This window comes from Dipodomys spectabilis, unplaced genomic scaffold (genome assembly GCF_019054845.1).
Source record: "Dipodomys spectabilis isolate Male_0828 unplaced genomic scaffold, ASM1905484v1 ptg000001l, whole genome shotgun sequence".
NCBI lineage: Eukaryota > Metazoa > Chordata > Mammalia > Rodentia > Heteromyidae > Dipodomys > Dipodomys spectabilis.
In genome coordinates, this window is record NW_024870678.1 from 28,565,648 (window position 1) to 28,580,300 (window position 14,653).

Here is a 14,653-nt window from a genome sequence, read left to right on the forward strand (position 1 = left end):
AAAAAGTATTTCCTTCATCTTTGTAGGTAGTCCTTTGGGAACTAAAGCCATAGGGCTCAATGATCAGCTTTATTATTCCTGTGCACTCAAGTGTTAACTGTATTGGGAAAGATAGTTGTGTGCTCTTCAATAAGTTTGTGCACCTGAAATTCAAAGGAAACTAAATTTGCATCTCAGATATTAAGGAATGAAGCTACAAATGCTGAAGACAGTACCAAATTTAAATAAGATGTGAGGCTAGGTGCATAAGTGATTTGCACACAGACATTTAAGTCTTCCCTGGCTGACCAGCGACCTTTGATTCTAGTTGTTTTTTGTATTGAAAAATATGGGAAGAAAATGGCAAAAGCTTTGTCAAAGGTATTTGTTGGATAATGGCTTGTAGGTGCAGAAAGAGTTTTCAATTAAAATAATGAAAATTACTTAGCCATGCTCTGTGACAAGTAAAATTATTGTTTATCAGAGAAAGCTAATTACATATTTGGCCTAAAATTAATTAACAGGATGAAAGAAAAGCTGGAGCTCAAGCAGAGTCAGGACCTTGTGAAAGCATACTTTTGCAAAGTAAGGCTAGTCAGAGTACCATGGAGCAAGCAGAAGCAATAGAAGATGCAAGAAAGTAGGTTTCTTTTTTTTTATTTTTTAGTAAGTTTTTTATTCTGAAAATACTGTACAGAGGGGTTACAGTTACATGAGTAAGGTAATGAGTGTGTTTCTAATCATACAACTCTCAGAGAACTATAAAATGCTTTGAACTTCATTTTGTAATTGTGAATTATTTATCTGGCCTTTATAAATATGATATAGAATACGAAGAGTTGGTTTTATATCATCCACTTGGAATCTACTGCAATCTTAATTCACCTTTTATATATAACTGTGTGAATACAGTATCTAACTAGAGATGAAGGGGAGATGAGACATTTCCGTTTGCTCTTCTGAGGATATGAACTTTGTTACAAAGTAACAAAGACTTCCAAGGCTGTTGAATATCTGTTGTCTGGGAGCTCTGATACAATGGTTGTGAGAATATTTGTTTGAATTAAATACAGAAGAGCTTCTGGTTTTCAGAGAAAGGCTCAAGTAGATTAGATGTGCACAAAAAGAAATCCGTGACCTATGTGAGACAGTTGATTGGTTTGGTGTTACTCAGCAGAGGCACAGATTGATGGAGATGGCGACCATCAGGACAGGTGGGAGGTTGTGAATGAGCGCAGAGGAAGTAAGGTCAATAGAGTTTTTCTGTGAGGCTTGCCTCAGAGAGAGTCATCTTCTTCCCTCGTCTCTTTCATTCCCCTTGGAAACTGTTGGGTAACAAGGTTAGGTTCATCTCAGTTAGGTTCATCATCGGTTCAGATCTCTTAATGTGATCCTCATTCTTTCTCAACAGGGCCCATTTGGAGGCTAGTGCAGAGAAATGGAACAGGCTCCTGGTGTCGTTAGAAGAACTGATCAAATGGCTGAATATGAAAGACGAAGAGCTTAAGAAACAGATGCCTATTGGAGGGGATGTTCCAGCCTTACAGCTCCAGTATGACCATTGTAAAGTGAGTGGACCATCTCTGGTGGGGTTCCTTAGGTTTGGTAACTATTTCTAATAAAATTCTAGGTAAATATCAAAGTTAGGCTGATCATAGCACAATGGCAATCTTCCCTTCTCCCTCTAAACTGTCAGTATTTAGGCATTTATTTTATTCATTGATTGATTCATTCATTTATTTGTTTTTGTGCTGGTCCTGGGGCTTGAACTCTGGACCTAGGCACTGTAACTGAGCTTTTGTGCTCAAAGCTAACACTCTACCACTGGAGCCACATCTCTACTTCCAGATTTTGGTGGTGAATGGGAGATAAGAGAGTCTCCCCGGCTTTCCTGCCTGGGCTAGCTTCAAACCACAGTCCTCAGATCTCAGCCTCCTCAAGGAGTTGAGATTACAGGTGTGAGCCATTAGCACCTGAAACAGGCATTTACTTAAAATTTCACTTACTGCTTTTTTTTTTTTTTTTCATATTATGAAGTTTCTTCATATTTCACTAAAATTTGTCAAATAATATAAGTATCTGAGGGAGAATATTGCTTTTAGCACATCATGAAATTTATCTAACTTTCTCATAGATTTTGGAAATTTAACATTGTATTGGGGAAAATTTAGAGTATAACTTACTTTAATCTTAAGTTCAGAAGTCTTAGAGACTTAAAGATTTACAAGTTAAGAATGGGAGAAAATATTTACAAATGAGCCGGGCGCTGGTGGCTCACGCCTGTAATCCTAGCTACTCAGGAGGCTGAGATCTGAGGATCGCGGTTCAAAGCCAGCCCGGGCAGGAGAGACCGGGAGACTCTTATCTCCAATAAACCACCAGAAAACCGGAAGTGGCGCTGTAGCTCAAGTGGTAGAGCGCTCGCCTTGAGCTGAAGAGCTGAGGGACAGCGCCCAGGCCCAGAGTTCAAGCCCCACGACCGACAAAAAAAAAAAAAATTTACAAATGACATATCTTAATAAAGGATTAATATCAAAATATATTTTAAAAATTACAAACTAACGACTTTGAACTACAAAATAAGCCTGGGAGGTAACTAACCTTGCCTGGCATGCTGGAGAAACTGGGTTTTGTCCCCTGAATCATTAAAAAACAAAACCAAAAATAGACACCCCCCCCCCCCCAAACACTCCCAAAGTACAAAAATCTAGAAAGTACCATCTTGTCTATATTAAATGAATGTTATAAAAAATAAAAACTTGTGATTAAAAAATAAGAATAGCTAGGTGCCAGTGGCTCACACCTGTAATCCTAGCTTCTCAGGAGGCTGAGATCTGAGGATTGCAGTTCAAAGCCAGCCTGAGCAGGAAAATCTGTGAGACTCTTATCTCCAATAAACCACTCAGAAAACTGGAAGTGACGCTGTGGCTCAAGTAGTAGAGCTCTAGCCTTGAGCTGAAGAACTAAGAGACAGTGTCCAAGTCCAGAGTTCAAGTTCCATGACCAACAAAAACAACAAGAACAACAACAACAAAAATAAGGGTAGATTTAGGTTTTATAGCAAATGAAGACAGTAGCATTTAAGATAATTTTATGTCTTATTTTTCTTTAACTCACAGTTATTCTAGCCTCTCTTTATATTTATGCTTTGGCAAACAGATGTTGAAATGTTGTCAAAAGACAAATTCTTCAATCATTGTGTTCTTACAAATTTCCCATAATTTATGAGATTCCTTTATACTATTTCCTGAATATATTGCATGTTATCTTCTTTTATTGTATTATTTACTGTCTGAATGCAGTATAAGTTCTCATTGTAAATCTATACATTTCAATGTAGTACTATAATTCTGTTCCAATTTGAAAAGTGGCAAACAGTAACACATGTTTTCCCTAAAGGAAGATCTCATCTGTTTAATAAATTGCTCTAATAAGGAATGATACAACCCTCCTTAAATTTGTTTTATGCTGAACCCTATAACTATACAATTAGAAATTGCAAGTTAAGTTATACCTTTTCTACTTGAAAAGAGAGCATAATAAATGTCTCTGAAAATAAGAAAAAGGGAGATATTGTCTCTGTGTGTGTGGTATGTAAAATAATGAAAGACTAAGTTCCCGATTTATGACACTCAAGTTTTTTTTCTATTAATTATTCATATTCCCATTTGTGGGTTTTGGTATTAGTGAGGAAATACAATCATACAAAGCTCTTCAAATGGCAGTGTTCTATACAGAATAAAAGCTGCCTCGGAGCACCTGTAACAAGCTTTGATTAAAACCCAAACCTTGAGGCATGAAATTATGTTCTCCTGGCAACCTTGGCCTTATTTTGGGAAGGCACACCAGCCTTCGCACTCAGTCACGGCTGTCTTGTATTCCCGGTCACAGTGAGGGTTCGTGGATTTAAGTTTTATTTCACTTTGTCCTAGAGCCTTGTATGCCACTGTTATACTTCAACCCTTTAATAAAGGTAAAACGACTGATGCTGCAGAGAATTAATGCCAGTTCATTTATTTGTTTAGTGACTTACACATACTAGGTATTATTCTAGTCACCAGTGAGTCTGCACTGGGGTTGGAGGTATGGTTAAACAGTGGTGGAGGGCTTGCTTAGCATGTCTGAGGCTCTGCGTTCATCACCAACACCAAAAAAAAATAAATAAATAAACCGAGTTCTCGCCAGAGTCTGAGTAGTAAAAGGCACCAGGAGGTGGTTACTGGTTAGGGATGGGTAAGATCAAGGAGAAAGGGGTAGATGAATGAAGAGAAGACAGGGAAAATACAGATAAGAATCCAATGTATATCCAACAAATGTAAGAAGAGTGAAGGAAGGGGCGAGTAGGAAAGGGATGGTTGAGAAAGAAGGGGTGACAGTGATCCAGATACTATACTCCCAAACTGCTTTGTTAAACGGCAACTCCTTTGCACAGCTAAAAGATTATTATCGTATTAATAATACGATAATAATATTATATTAATATATTAATATAATTATTTTATAATATATATAATATATAATATAATAATTATATTATAATAATATTATATTAATATATTAATATATTATATATCCATGGTAAATGAAATGAGAAATGAAAGCAGGGTCATGGAGCGTTGTGGGAGTGTACAGGCCCGAGGTGGAGAAAGGTTGGAAAGGATATGTTGTTATTTTGATTCTTTGATTTTAAAAAAGCAAATCAGCAAGAGTAATTAAATTGCATGATTTAGGCATGATTTTTTTCTCTATAATGTGTGTCCTTTCCCGCTGGGCGGTACTGTCCTTTGCTTAACCCAATTTAATTTTATATTCAAGCCCGATTATATAAAAGTCAGGACACTTGGGTCTTCACTGAATTGCCAAGATAAATTACAAAATTTACTTATTAAAATAAATTGTAATACTGCCGTGAAGAAAACCACTTGACCATTAAATTTCGGTTGTGCATATTTGTGTGTGAAGGCCCCTTTCTCTGTGAGTGTGTGTGGGAGTGTGGTAGGGGTGAGTCCAGGGCTTTTTCTCCTGTTAAAGTCATCTAAGACTACCCGAAAACCTGTCATTTTGAGATCTTGCTGTGTTAGGAGGTTCCCTATTGTGGCACATTAGTCTTTTTGTGTATTTCTCAGCAATGGATTCCAAGTTCCTTCCCAACCTTTGCCTCTTGTATTGACTTCTTCTTAGCTGCCTACAGCTGGCTGAGCAGTCATGGAGCGGCACTTCTGCTAGTGAGGCACGGGCTCACGAGGCCTCCCAGCCTCTCCTCATTTGCTTGTCAGTTCCTGGTCGTGTCCACTAAGATGGATCGGTGCAGCTGCACCTCCCTCTGAAGAGCCTCAGGAACTCCCTATTTCAAGGAGTTTGAGGGAGCCTCATCTGCTAGCCATCACTCCTTGAGGATGAAACGAAGAGTAGACAGCAAGGCGAGATAGGTGAGGAATAGTTTACACCAGCCAGCTCCATCCACATGAACTGCTTCTCCAATGCACTTAGCCCAGAGATGGTTTCCCTGACTGGCAGACCATCTTTTCCTTGAGATGTCTGCCACCTGCTTTGCTAGGTACTGAGCATGCATGTGTTCATTAGATGATTCTTGCTTTTGTGGAGCTCCTTGTCTAGAATCTGGGACATCCAGACCCTCCAGTAGAGACACGGAAGCCTAGACGGATCCTCTTGTATTAGAGAAGCATGAAAGGCTGTACAGAACAAGAAGCTCTTTGAGCTGAGAGACCTTGCAATAAGGAAGAAATCACTGAAGAGCATTCTCAAATGTGTCAGAGTGTGCAATAGAGCAAGAGATGTTGCATATTTCCCTTTCCCCTTACATTTAGAGCATACATGGCCCATGCCTAATACAGTGCCTGATAATTAAAAGTACCATATATAGTTGTTTGCCTGCTGGATGATAGCATTTGCTTTTAAAGGAAGGTACAGCATGTATTTGCTGGATGGAAAGAGGCAGTCATGTGTGAATATATCTTCAAAGAGTACAGGCAAGAAGACTGCTTTATTGCTGTGAGAAGCTAGAAGGATTCCTGTCTCAGTGTTATCATTCATGCAGAATGTTCTTTAAGCTTTATTTTTTATGTCAGTGGGGTGGAACCAAAATAGATTTATATATTAACTGTCTGTTTAGAAACACAAACCAAAAAACTTTTACAGCACTATGAGGGAAATTAAAAAAAAAAAAAAAAAGATTGTCTGCCTACTAATGGGAAGTCAGATGATTTCTTTCTCTTTTTTTTCTTGTAGTTTTATTAGTACTATCAAATTTAATGACTTCTCTGCCCTTTTTTTTATATCCTAAGTGTAATGACTTCAGATCTATATCTGCTGATTTAGCTTTGGAAGCAAGTTGAAAGGGAAAAGTGTAAATTACATTCTAGCGGATTCTCCTTACGATTGTATCACTTACTGCTTTTTTTCTACATGTATTCTGCAGTAAACAGTGAAGTGTTTCTTTGAAACTGGAAGCAATAGAGCCTCTGATTTCTCACAGTCACAGCTGTGATCGCAGGCCCAGTTTCTCAGGCCTTTTTTGCTCACACACATCACCCACACTTCGAAGGGTCTTATGCTTGCTTAAATGCTCTGCGGCTGTCTTGAAATTCTTAGTAGTATTTGAACAAGGGGCCCTTAATGTTTCCCTTCGCACCGAGATCTGCGAAGTGATACAGACACAGCTGCTTGTATCATGAACATGTCTGTGCTTTGACATATGTAAACTAACACGTGATAATGAAAGACTCTTAAAAGACTACTTCAGGCAGCTTCTGTCTCCTCAAGTCATGCTGGCCCTGCCACCCCCTGCCCTCAGCTACATGTCCCCCTTTGTAACTTGTTGGGCCTGTTTGTCTTGTTGGCTAAGCTCTGGTCTGTGGTCAGTACTCATTCCTTTCCTTTACTGGTTCTACCTGATTCTTGAACTAACTTGGCTCTCTGTCCTGGACTCCCAGGAGGCCATAGGATATGATTTCCCTTTGTATATCATTCTTAATTTTTGGTCTCAGCTACGTTAATTAAAATTGGGGTGCACTAAAAGGTGAGGCTGCAACTCCTTTCCAATCTGTGGTGGTGCATAGCTGTAGATAGAATCTTGCCCCAAGAGAGAATGGGTGTTTCCGTGTCATCTCTTATCTGGGAGACAATTTTCCTACTTAATATGACCAAACTGAACTCCTGGACTGGCCCTAGACACTCATTCTACTCAGGCTTCCGGTTTCAGTTGAGAGCAATTCTATGTTAGTTGTTTTTGTGATAATGAATAATACAAAATAATCACCTCAGACCTATGTCTCCTACTCCGTGTATTAGAAAATGTTGTTGGTTCTGTTTTCAGAGTGTAGACTGAATGGGTTGCCTTTGGCCCGTGTGCTCTCTCTCTGTCTCTGTCTCTGTCTCTGTCTGTCTCTGTCTCTCTGTCTGTCTCTGTCTCTCTGTCTCTCTGACTGTCTCTCTGTCATCTCTGTCTCTCTGTCTCTGTCTCTGTCTGTCTCTGTCTCTCTGACTGTCTCTCTGTCATCTGTCTCTCTGTCTCTGTCTCTGTCTCTCTGTCTCTGTCTGTCTCTGTCTCTTTGTCTCTCTGACTGTCTCTCTTTCTCTCTGTCGTCTCTGTCTCTGTCTCTCTGTCTCTCTGTCTGTCTCTGTCTCTCTGTCTCTCTGACTGTCTCTCTGTCATCTCTGTCTCTCTGTCTCTGTCTCTGTCTCTCTGTCTCTGTCTCTCTGTCTCTGTCTGTCTCTGTCTCTCTGTCTCTCTGACTGTCTCTCTTTCTCTCTGTCGTCTCTGTCTCTGTCTCTGTGTCTCTGTCTCTGTCTCTCTGACTGTCTCTCTCTCTCTGTCTCTCTGTCTCTCTCTGTCTGTCTCTGTCTCTCTGTCTCTCTGTCTCTCTGACTGTCTCTCTTTCTCTCTGTCGTCTCTGTCTCTGTCTCTCTGTCTCTCTCTGTCTGTCTCTGTCTCTGTCTCTCTGTCTCTCTGACTGTCTCTCTCTCTCTCTGTCTCTCTGTCGTCTCTGTCTCTCTGTGTCTCTGTCCCTCTGGTGTTCTCACCTCTGCAGCCAGAGTTCTGTTACAATCAATAGAACTCTGTGGCGACTCCCGTGGGTGTCATAGTAACAGCACAGTCCTCAGAATGACCTGCAAGGTCCCACGTGATGTGCCCTTCCTCCCACGTACACCTTGCTCTTCTAAGCTCTGGCTGTTTTCTCTTGTGCACTGGCTTCAGCCATCCTGGTCTCTGGCTGTGCTTTCAATCACAAGCACCTTGCTGTGTCTCCTATCTAGAATTCCCTTTCCTGGTGTCCTCCTGGTTGACTCACGGCCTTCCCTGCTTTTTCTCTGGCACCTGATAACCAGACTGCTCTACAGAGCTGCCCCTGACCTGCCTCGGTTCCTCATATGCCCTGTTCCACTTCTTTCTTCACCCCTAGCTTTTGCCATCGATGTAACTATTCACTTGTATGCTACTCTCTGGGCTGGGCACTCTATATGCTCCATAAATGTGTGTGAAATGCTGAGCTGAGCAAAGTATACCTTTGGTAGGAATGCTTCTTTTTTCTCTGTTTCTCAGTAATCCTATTTTATTTGTTCCTATGCTAACGAAAGTCTTGAAAATGTTTCTACTCTTGATAGTTGGATTTTTAAAAAAATTTTGTCTTGCTTCTTAGTTTATTAATCTTGCTTTTTTAAAATTTTTACATTTTAAAAAGTATCTTTAAGTAGTAGTATAAAGGAGCCACCATTTAACAAAGCAGCTTATGCATACATTATATCTTTTTTTTTTTTTTTTGGTCCGGTCGTGGGGCCTGAACTCTGGGCCTGGGCGCTGTCCCTCAGCTCTTCAGCTCAAGGCTAGCGCTCTACCGCTTGAGCCACAGAGCCACTTCTGGCTTTTTTCTTTTTGCTTCTGTGGTGCTGAGGAATTGAACCCAGCGCCTCTGGCATGCAAGGCAAGCACTCTACCACTGAGCCACCTTCCCAGCCCACATACATTATATCTTGATCCATACCACCCCTTTCAACAATCTCACCCATCCCTTCCCTACCTGGCCTTTCCCTTACTCTTCCTAATTTTGTAGGCTATACATTGGAGATGATGAATTTCTTAATAAAGAAATATAAGCAAGGATCTTTCCTCAAAAGCTAATTTGAAATGTATGAAAATTTGAAATGTAATAAAATTCATCAATATGATTCTACTTACATATTGTTGTCAGTTGAGAAGTTACCTTTTTTCCTGTCTTAATTTTTCTTTAATTGGACATCTTGGGAATAGGAAAGATATTTATGGAAGAGAAAATGATTTGACTAACACTTGATTCCTGAGATAGCTTCTAAAATATAGTTTATTATTTCATCTGTTTGTACTGTTACTCAGTTTGTGCACCCCCCCAAAGCCCCTGATATTTGATATCTTTGCAAGCTAGATGAGTTAAGATTCTTCCAAACATTCTGTCTCTTACTCAGCAAAGATGTTGTGTATTATATCTTATAACTAAAATTTAACTTCAGAGAGGCCATGAAAGTGATCATGGTTATGGGCAGAAAAAAGTTGGTTCTTAAAAACACTTTGTAATTCTTAGTGCTGTTCTTTAAAAGTAACAGTGTGTGTTCTGTTATACAATATGGTACTTAAAATGAATAATATTGTACTCATGAAGATAGCTGAAAGAGTATATTGTTATGGTTGTTTCCACAAAAAGTTGTATGTGAGGTAATACATATGTTTTTCAGCTAGAACCAGCTATTATTCCACAGCGTATGCTTATTTTAACTGTATTTTTTTTTTTTAACTGTATTTTTTTGTCTTTTCTTTTTTGGTACTGGGGATCGAACCCAGGACGTCGCACTTGCTAGGCAAGCGCTTTGCCACTGAGCTACATCCCAGCCCCGTATGCTTATTTTAAAGCAATATGTTATACAAAAGAAATAAATTTTTCTCAAAGATAAGAGTAAAGAGAAATTATAAGTGAATTAAAATATTCCTGCTAATTTTTTCAAAGGATAATTAGTTCTTTATTAGGCATTCTTTTTTTTTTTTTTTCTGGGGGTGGGGTTGTTGGAGGTCGGACCAGGAAGGGGAGTCCAGGCTTGGTGATAAAATCAGGGCCTAGGAGGCATTTCTAAGCTGCTTTTGTGCTCATCTTGAGCCATAACTCCACTTCCAGCTTTTTGGTGGTTAATTAGAGATAAGAGTTGCACAGTTTTTCCTTCCTGGGCTGGCTTTGAACTATGATCCTCAGATCTCAGTCTTCTGAGTAGCTAGGATTAAGGTGTGAGCCACCCCTAGTCTGGCTAGCTTTTGGAGTATAATTCTTAATTATGAGAGTGATGCATTGCAGTTTTTGTAACATAAAGAACAAAATGTCGCCATCTTTTCACTAGGACAGCACAAAGGCTTCCATTGCATTTCTCCTTTTCCACATGTTTGCTCTTCTCAGTGGTCTGTGGCAGGGTTGGGGAGTCCATTTTATCCTGTCTTTTTCACATTTAGATTATGTCAGGCACATTTCCTCACATGGCTGTGTGGTAATTACCACAGCCATTTTTCAAGTTTAGATAATAGTCCCTAGTGTGGCCCAACTATAGTGAACCTAAATATTTTCCAGGTGTTAGATATTTAAATTGCTCGAATAATATTACAAAATCATGATGTTGTAATGAGCGATTTATGTCTGTAGCGTTTTCCTCATCATTTGCTTAGACTTCACCCCAAAAGTGAAATTCTCATTTCATACAATGACCATGGAATACGGACAATCTATTTTTCCAAATGATGGAACCAATTTTCAGCCTCCAGCAATGTATGAAAGTACAGCATTACTTCTCCTAGCCCTCACCTGTGCTTTTCACCTTTGTCCCCTTCCTTTGGTAGACCTTTTATGGTTAGCATTGAAACCTCATGGCAGTACAGAAATTTACAGAGCCGTGTTTGGGATATCAGATACTTGAATCTTTGAAAGGGAAGGAAGAGGAGAATTGGTTGGATGTGTTTGGATTGTGTGTTCAAGGCTAGAGAGAAAAGTGGCTTATTGGCCTATCAGTTGAAGAAATTCACTCTATATATATCAAATTCATGCTCAGGATGTGATCTGCCTGAGTGTTTTTACCTCCGCAGAACTTTGTTTTGGGGGTCTGTTCTGGAACAACTTATTTTCAAAAGACAAAGATATAAATGCAAAAGGAAAGATATAAATCTTTTTCCTAAGCATCTAAAAGGTTGTCTTTTTTGCCATAGTTTTCTGCTTTTGGGAAATCACTTTTATTTATTCATCTCTCCATAAATAAACAATGTATCCCTTAGAAGAGTTAAATTAAGTAACTTCCGTTTTTCCTGCTACTGGAGGGTGGGCAGACGGTTCCGCTTTCATTTACTGCAACAGAATACTTAAGGTAATCAACTTGAAGGGAAGAGAAATGTTCATTACCTCATGGTTCAGAGTTTCAGCCTGTAACTGATTGGCTCTACTGTTTTCAGATGTGGGAAGAGACAGCATCATGGTGGAGAATGTGGGAGAGAGTTGGATCTGGTGAGGGTTGGAAAGCAAAGGGAGAGTCACTGGAGGGGCCAGGGTCCCAGTTTTTCATCTAAGCACCCTAAGTCCTTTGAGGGTCACTCTCCTGAACGATATCAAGTCCCAGTAAATAGGGACTTTGGAAAGAAGTTCAGTCTTAGGTAAGAGCTGAGTATGACTTTAGATTAGAATAGTCTTCATAGTAATGTTTTATTCCACATCCCTGAACAGTTTCCACATGTTCCCCACGGCTATCTTCCCTGAAAAGTTAGTGGAAAGAAAGCTATTATGAGCAAGTTGAGGGATATTTCTAGGGGCTCAGGGTCAATGTCCACATGGTACAGATGGGACTGTAGCACAAGGCTTTTGGCTGCAAATCTTATCTGATTGTACTGTACCACAAAGCAGTATTCTTAACATTTTATCCATCCGTGTGTGTGTGTGTGTGTGTGTGTGTGTGTGTGTACATACATATATATATGTATATATATGGATCTCTCTCTCTCTCTCTCTCTCTCTCTCTCTCTCTCTCTCTCTATATATATATATATATATAAACTTCATTGAGTTTCCTCTTTTCTCTGGGGTACAGATGTTAGCCTGAAGGGAGAACTTAATGTAGTTCAGAGGTCATGTCTGCAAAGCCAGCATGGCCTGCAGGTGTGTCGAATGCTTCAAGCTTTCACAAGCTCTGCTAGAGCCAATGGAGGGAAGGCTGAGGTTCATGCTGATGGAGTGGGTAGCATCTCAGTGGTTTCCCAGAGGGGGTCAGGAAGGGTGACTCCATGGATTTCTTTGACTCTCATCAGTGATAATTGATGAGATTGCAGACACTGTGTCATGAGAAAGCAGCCTTTCTTCTAGGAAGGGCCATATAGGGGAGCCTTCTTTTGCTGCTTCATTCCTCCATCTGTCCCTTCCTACAGACCTACTTTGTACAAACAGATCCCAGCACCCAGTTTTCCTTCCTCAGTTCTGTAACTAAAGCTACTATCTGGATTCTGCATTTTCTTTCTTTTTTTTGCATTTTTTTCTATATCAGTTTATTAATTTCTTTGGTCATCATTCAAAAATGTACAGAATGCTGAAATCTAGTGAGAAACAGCCACTCATTGAAGCAAAAGCTTTCTGTATTGCGAAGGCCATAAGTCATCCTTTTGGATATTTCCTTGACATGTTTCAGGAACAGTAAAAAAGACTTGGAAGCTACCAATTAGCTGTAAGAAGATGAAGCTAGAGAGAAGGGGAGAGTCTGGGTCTTGGTAGAAAGTCTAGAATTTATTCTGCATGTGCAGACAAGCAATTGGTGGGCTTAACACAGAGAGACAGGATCTGATTTATAGATCATTTTAATATCAAAATCTAGAAAATGTTCAGAAAAGTGCATCCTAGCAGACAATGGTAGATTTGGATAAAGGCTTTAGGATGAAGTGGGCAGAGTAGAGTTGCTATTTAGGGACAAAGAATAATACCCAGGATTGAGTCCACTTTGCAGGTTTATATTATTCTTCTATACTCTCAGTCTAGTAGGACAGGCTGCTAGTTTAGGTCAGAGGGGATAGAAGAGATGGCAGAGGATTCTTCTCTCTTTTATCCCTCCCATGTCTGTTTTCTTGTGGGAAGATTTGCAGGATTCTGTCTATGTCCATACTGCCAAGAATAATAGACATCTTTGCTGTTTGCTTGGCAGTGGCTCAGCCATTACACTGAGCTGATGCTGTTCCTGCTGAAATGAAGAGCAGTTGATTGACTTGTGGAGGGTGTTTCTTCCCAGAGCCAGGCCTGTCCCATCAGCTTACCTCCTGATCCCTTAATCCCCTCTCCATCCCCCTAAGTTATAGCAGGTGGACAGAAGTGTTCCCAGACCATTAGAGGATAATTGAAACTCTCTGTAGGCATTTAAAGTTGGATAAGCAGCAAATTATTCTGCTGCCTGGTACTCAGGAACACCAATGACTACCAAAATAGAACTCTGAGTTTGAAAGAGCCAGGGGGAAATGAGGCCCCTCTTGAAGGAGATGTTGGATGTTTCACTAATCTGGTGACAGGGAAAACTAGGACTTCAATAGCTAAATGATTTCACACACACACACACACACACACACACACACACACACACACACACACACACACACACACACGTCGTCATTGGTTTGACATTCTGGGGCTTCATTTACTTTGAAAGAACATACAAAAGGTTTATAACAGGCAGAAAGACAAGAGACTAGACTACTTTACCTTTATTTATTATAGCTCCTTGAATTGCTTATCTCCTAAGTGCCTTCAATCTAATTCCATTCCCTTTGTTGCCACATAGTTCACCCAAGAAGTTCACATGCTTTTGAGAAGATTGACTTTCTTCCTGCTCTGTGTACTAAAGCTGTTACATCCTGGGGCTTTCCGGTTCACCATTGGTGCCTCTCTCAGAGACTGACCCTTACCATGCATTGCCCGTCTCTTTTCTCCTTTGTAAACAATTAACTTTCTTACTGAATGGAATAATAGTTTGTTGATTATAATTATCATTTCCCTCTGTGCCTAAAATATTTCTGTGTACAGTAGGAGATTAGTATGTGTTTTCAACTTTTTATTTTGGTGGAAATCTTTGCTGGAAAATCTCTCATTCACCCTAAAGCCCCTTGAGATGGAGGATACAAACTTTTGTGGACACAGAATAATTGTTGGGCTCTGCATTGATTATTTTAACTCTTGGATTATATTCCCTCCTGTTAATCACGTCAGCGCGTACAGGTTTCAACATACAGTTTCTGTTCTCATGTTTGAAATTATCTGCTCTCCTCCATCTTGTACCAGTGGATACTAGACTGTTGCCTGCAAGTCAAAACCTCCGCCTCTGGTTCCTTTTATCCTGTATAAGAGTTACAGTCACAAATCATACCTTTCAGTGTCTAGCCCTTACACAGAATGACATCCACCTCCTAGAGTATATATCTCTAGTCTCTTGACTCTGTGCTGGTTCATGCCCTGCATCTAGCTGTAAAACATGACAGAAGTGATGAGGAGATACTAGAGCTGCCCTTTGTTTGCCACATGTGACCCTTTAGATATAAACTTGAATCACTTACAATGAAATAAAATTTCAAATTCAGCCTCTCGGTTGTTCTAGGTCAGTGCTGGGTGAAAAATAACCACCTGAAATGAGTGCT

The 14,653-nt window shown here is 39.9% G+C and overlaps 1 protein-coding gene across 3 annotated transcripts in view; it reads left to right on the forward strand.

Moving 5' to 3' along the window:
* Positions 1 to 14,653, forward strand: part of Utrn (utrophin) — a 425,153-nt gene that overhangs the window by 297,898 nt on the left and 112,602 nt on the right. For all 3 annotated transcript variants that reach the window (XM_042693071.1, XM_042692992.1, XM_042693156.1), the window contains one exon: positions 1,391 to 1,547. In XM_042693071.1, the coding sequence (XP_042549005.1) occupies positions 1,391 to 1,547 (157 nt within the window). The remainder of the gene's footprint in view (positions 1 to 1,390; positions 1,548 to 14,653) is intronic.